Source organism: Papaver somniferum, chromosome 6 (genome assembly GCF_003573695.1).
Source record: "Papaver somniferum cultivar HN1 chromosome 6, ASM357369v1, whole genome shotgun sequence".
Taxonomy (NCBI): Eukaryota; Viridiplantae; Streptophyta; class Magnoliopsida; order Ranunculales; family Papaveraceae; genus Papaver; species Papaver somniferum.
Window position 1 is genome coordinate 13335759 of NC_039363.1, and position 6000 is coordinate 13341758.

Sequence of the window (6000 nt, forward strand, 5' to 3'; positions counted from 1 at the left end):
CATGCATGCATATTTGTTCCTTTTTGCAAAGATTCTAGGGTCTTGTTTTTACTTAATTTATTATGTGTTTAACATGATTATTATGTCTCGTTATTAGAAACATCATCAAGAACAACTGCATGGAGGACGTGGGAGAGGATATGATTAGTAAATTGCCTGAATCCATAATTCATCATGTACTCTCTCTACTTCCAATCAAATGTGCTGTTTCCACTACAGTTTTGTCTAAAACATGGAAAAATCAATGGGTATGTGTTCCGGTTTTTGATTTTCGCCAATGGCGATCTATTACTCATTCCCCAGGGACTGTGGTTAATGTAGAAACCAGTAACGCGAATGTGCTCATACGACAGAAGGATACTGATAAGTTTATGGATTTTTTGGACAGTACATTTTTTTCTAATAATAACATGTCAACTATACAGAAATTCTATCTCTGTTGTGATATTTTTTTTGATGCAATCCGGGTGAGAGAATGGATTACCGGGTTAATAAAGCGTAAAGTCGAAGAGCTTATGCTTACCGTGAACTTCCCGAAAGCCAATCCGGTTCCCTCAGACCTTTTGACTTGTGAATCACCGACAGCGTTGGATATTGATTTTGTAAAACAACATGTTCTTGAATTCCCACAGGCAGTTTCTTTACCAAGACTTAAAAAACTTCGGCTTTCCTATGTTTTATTTAAGGATAGGGCAGCGACGCAGAAATGAGATGGAGTTCGCTAGATTGTTTTTGGAGCATGCCCGAGTCCTTCAACTGATGATTATTAGAAGAGGAATTTCATTTAATGCTTCATCCAAAATCATTCCGCAGTTACAAAATTTTCCAAGGGTTTCAACTAATTGTAGTTTTCAGTTGCTCCCAAGAATAAAACGTGCAAGCCATGATAAATCGTAGCAGCAAGGAGATTTATTGGTGGGGTCTTTAATTCTTCTGTTTAGTCGTGGACTGTCAAACTGTTGACTATTCATACCATCTTGCTGACATATTTAGGAAAAATAACTGAAAAGGGCTAGTCCAAGCAACATTTTTTAAGGTAGCTTTGAGCATAATTACAAATCCTGATATTCATACCATCTTGCTGACATATTTAGGAAATTAGTTCCCCAGTTTTAATTTTTCTTCTCACGTATTGGGTTCGGATCCCCCGTCCTTCCTCCCTATCCCCCTTGTCCCTCCTATAATATGACGACACATGTCTTCTATTATTTCCATTATTCCTCACGGTTAAAAGATCTAATTATCTTGAGAAATAACAGCCGAAAGTTGATCTTTTTCCTTTTATGCAAGTCCAAACCAAATTCCAAACCTACGTTTCTTCATCCTGTTTATATATTTCTATACAAGCTCATCATGTTCTTAATTATATGAATCCGCGAATTGCAGCCCTGCACTAAAATTAATCCAAACTTAATATCTAATTTGATTCTATGTTTATTTATTTTTTTTGTCGAAGGCACTAATAGTTCATCATTTATATAAAACAAAATTGATCGTGATGATATTGTTTTGGCATATATCACTTGCTTTGCTGTTAATCCCATCTAGTTCAGCTTTATGGGCATGGGACATGGAGATATGAGAGTGGATCGTGATATCAAAATGCCTTTGCATTTGAGTGGTCACTCCTTCCCTTTCCCCTACAGTACTACACTACTACTTCAGCAACAGTTTTAATTTTGTTGAAGAACGTAAACATCTCTCCCACTATTAATCGCACAATGTGTCTCTGATGAGTTGAGTTTTAAATCTTCTTTTTACTGTAAATGTTCAACTATCACAAGATCTTCTTAATCTAATAATTTAGTTTTTATTTTGGATCCCATTGATTCCCTTCAATGGAATAATATTGCTGATTAATAAGGAGATATCCAGTTAGGAATAGCTAAACGCCGATAAAGGAAAGAGATTGTTTTTCGGCTATTATTTCTCAAGATAGCTGGTCTCCTGACCGTAACGAACAATGGAAAGAAATAGAAGACACATGTCATCATATTATAGGAGGGACAGGGGATAGGGAGGAAGGAGACAGGGGATCCGAACCCTATGCCCCACGCATTCGCTGAAGACATAATTGACAAAATTAGTCATGATAATAGTATGTCGAGGAAAAAGGTTCTCTCACTTTGTTGATTCATCTAAGGATTACAACGTCAACTTATAGAAGATTCAAGAAGCTACAAACAGGAAGAAGATAACTACAAATATAAACTAATGAATACGAAATATATGTACAAAAGAAAAGCGAAATAACTGCATATATACTCCATATCTTCTATCATAACTGCATATATATTCCATATCTTTTAACAATAATAATCCCTAGGGTCTAAAGGTGGCAATGTGGCATATTCTTGAATCCTGAATTATAATGTACATATATATATATATATATATATATCAGCTTTCACACGTCCTCTTTGAGTTATCTGGTGCTGAAGTTTCTGGTCAATGTGGCATATTCTTGAATCCTAAATTATAATGTACATATATATATCAACTTTCACACGTCCTCTTTGAGTTATCTGGTGCTGAAGTTTCTGGTTTTGTCCCTTTGAAGCTCGCAACTCCACGCAACATTTATATGCATGTCTCTTCCAACATGTAACAATGCTGCCGATTAATCAAAGTAAACGTGCCAGATTAACATGGATCATGCCATAATTGGATTGCAACCAAAATTTTCCACTCTACCTAATTCTCCACTTCAAGCCAAAATATTTCTCGTGATCCGAAAATTGTCGGTAATTATGATTAGAAATCTGTTTTTTTTTTGGTAAGCCAAAAACATACCCGCCTGACCCAAAGTTTGCAAATTAAGGCTCAAATCCGTCTCGTGACATGCACACCTTGTTGATGACGGGCAAGGCGACATAAATAGGGAAGTCAAAGAACAGTTGATTTTTATTAGGGGAAACCTGAACTCTGAAATCCTGGATTTTTCTTTATAATGGGAAACCATAGAATCGGTTTGCGCGGTTTCACGTAAGAGAAGACTAGATTGTGAAACAAAATGTTGAAGACTGACTTCAACAACAAGAAACAAAAGGAGGAAGAAGCTCATCGATTCACAGCAGTCGAGGTAATAGATATTTATATTTATGTATGCATGCATGCATACTTGTTGCTTTTTGCAAAGATTCTTGGGTCTTGTTCTTGCTTAAATTATTATGTGTTTAACATGATTATTATGTCTCGTTATTTAGAAACATCATCAAGAACAACTGCATGGAGGACGTGGGAGAGGATAGGATTAGTAAATTTCCTGTGATGAACATGAGCATAGAGATTCTAATGTAGTTGTGAGAATAATTCTCTGTATCTTCATTGATAGGCAAAAGCCTGATTTATACATGTTTACACAACTAGATAAGGCAAATAAAAGATACACCTAACAACTAGATAAGGCAAATAAAAGATACACCTAACAATATCTAGGATATATACAGAAAGAATATATATGCAGTTACAACCAAATAACAAACACAATAATATCAAGATATATCATATCTTGACCATATCTTAACACCCCCCCTCAGACTCAAGGTGGTGGAGTACACATCTTGAGTCTGGAAATTAAGAATCGAAGACGAGCTGCAGAGTGAGTCTTGGTGAAAAGATCAGCCACTTGAAATTCTGATTTAACATGTGGAAGAGTGATTGTACCTTTCTTGAAATGATGCCGAGTAAAATGACAATCTATCTCTATATGTTTTGTACGCTCATGAAAGACATCATTGTGTGTAATTTGAATAGCAGCCTTGTTATCACAATACAGTGGTGTAGGAGCAGAAACTAGAACTCCCATATCACGAAGTAGCCACCGTAACCAAATGAGTTCAGATGTGGTGTGAGCAATTGATCTATACTCTGCTTCAGCATTTGAATGAGAAACCACACTTTGTTTCTTACTTCTCCATGAAATCAACGAGTCTCCCAAGAACACACAATAGCCTGTAATAGATTTTCTATCTGTAATATCCCCAGCCCAATCGAAATCTGAGTAAGCTTGAAGAGTGAGATCAGACTTTGATGATAAACACAGACCTTGATGAAGATACCCCTTGATATATCTTAGAATTTTAAGAACAGTTGCATAATGAGTAGATCTTGGAGCAGACATAAACTGACTGACTATGTGAACTGCATGACTTATGTCTGGTCTCGTAATGGTCAAGTAATTTAGACTCCCTACTAGTTGACGATACAGTGTTGGATTAGACAATAGAGTCCCATCTGTAGGACTGTATTTTACATTTAATTCAAGAGGTATGTCAGTTACCTTATTGTCAGATATCCCTGCACGCTGTAGAATCTCAGATGCATATTTGACTTATGATATGAAATAACCAGTGGGTGACATGCCAACTTCAATGCCAAGAAAGTAACTTAAAGATCCAAGATCTTTCATCTTAAAACAATCACTGAGATATGATTTGAGTTCAGTAATACCTTGTAGATCACTGCCAGTAATAACCATGTCGTCAACATACAAGAGAAGAATGACAATTCCTTTTTCTGACGATCTGACAAACATAGCTGAATCACAGAAGCTTTGTGTAAAGCCATACTGGAGAATTGCATTGCTAAACTTCTCAAACCAAGCACGAGGTGCTTGTTTGAGTCCATATAATGCCCGTCGAAGCTTACATACTTGATTAGGTTCATGAGGAAAACCAGGAGGAGGTTGCATGTAAATCTCTTCTTGTAACTCACCATGAAGAAACGCATTTTTCACGTCCATTTGATGAAACCCCCATTGTCGTGCGGCAGCAACATCAAGTAATGTACGAACTGTAACCATTCTGGCCACTGGTGCAAATGTTTCTTCATAGTCAACACCATACTCTTGTGTATAACCTTTTGCAACAACTCATGATTTACATCGTTCAAACTCACCATCTGACTTGGTCTTAACTTTATAAACCCATCTGCTTCCAACAACTGATTTTCCAGGAGGAAGGTCCACCATTTCCCATATGCCTGCCTCTGCATGTGCTTCCAATTCATCATCCATTGAATCTTGACATTCTGGAATGGCTGCAGCTTCTATGTATGTTTTTGGTTCATAAAATGACAAAATAGAAGACAAGGAACAGTGATAGTCTGCATACTTAGCTGGCGGTCTTTGATTGCAAGGTGGCGAAGAATTTTCTTCAGAATCAGGATCTCGTTCCTGAGTTGCACTGTTAGGTTGAGTCGTAGAGTGGTCTTGGTCATCCGTATTTGGTGGATCAACAACTAGAGGAGATGGACTTTCAGGAGTATATATAGGAAAAGTGCTAGGATTGGATTCACTAGGAAATGGATCAGAATAAGTGAAAGACTCAAAAGATGATGATTTGCTGCTTGAAGTGACCAGAATGGAACTTTCTCCCAGAATGTGACATGACGAGAGACACGAAGCTTTCTATTAAATGGATCATAATAATGGTACCCTTTTTGTTCAATACCATAACCAAGGAAGACACACAAGACATTCTTTTGACCAAGTTTATGACGTTCACGTTCTGGAAGGAGTACAAAACAAGTTGAACCAAAGACTCGAAGCTCAGAATAGTTTGGTTTCTTACCATAGAGACGCTCATAAGGTGACATTCCTCCTATGACAGTTGTTGGGACTCTATTGATGGTGTAGACTCTAGTAAGGACTGATTCTCCCCAGAAATTTGAAGGAACTGATCCAGAAATTAAATGAGTTCTAGCTGTCTCTATAATATGACGGCGTTTACGTTCTGCAACTCCATTTTGTTCTGGAGTTTCAGTACATGACAGTTGAAGAATGGTGCCTTGGGTCTTAATAAATTCTTTGAACGGATTGGAAATATATTCCCCTCCTTGATCAGCACGAAAAACTTTGATCACTTTACTAAACTAAGTTTTTATCATGGTTGAGAAATCAACATATAACTTAAGAAAATCTGCTCTAGAGCTGAATAGATATACCTATGTATAACGCGAATAATCATCAATAAAACTGGCATAATACAAAGCACCTCC

At 37.0% G+C, this 6000-nt stretch overlaps 1 protein-coding gene across 1 annotated transcript; it reads left to right on the forward strand.

The window, feature by feature from the left end:
- The first annotated feature begins 119 nt into the window (after positions 1–119).
- On the forward strand, positions 120–710 carry LOC113290510 (F-box/LRR-repeat protein At4g14103-like). Its single transcript, XM_026540107.1, has one exon. It carries the CDS (start codon positions 120–122, stop codon positions 708–710), a length of 591 nt encoding a protein of 196 aa, XP_026395892.1.
- Positions 711–6000: the final 5290 nt, after the last annotated feature.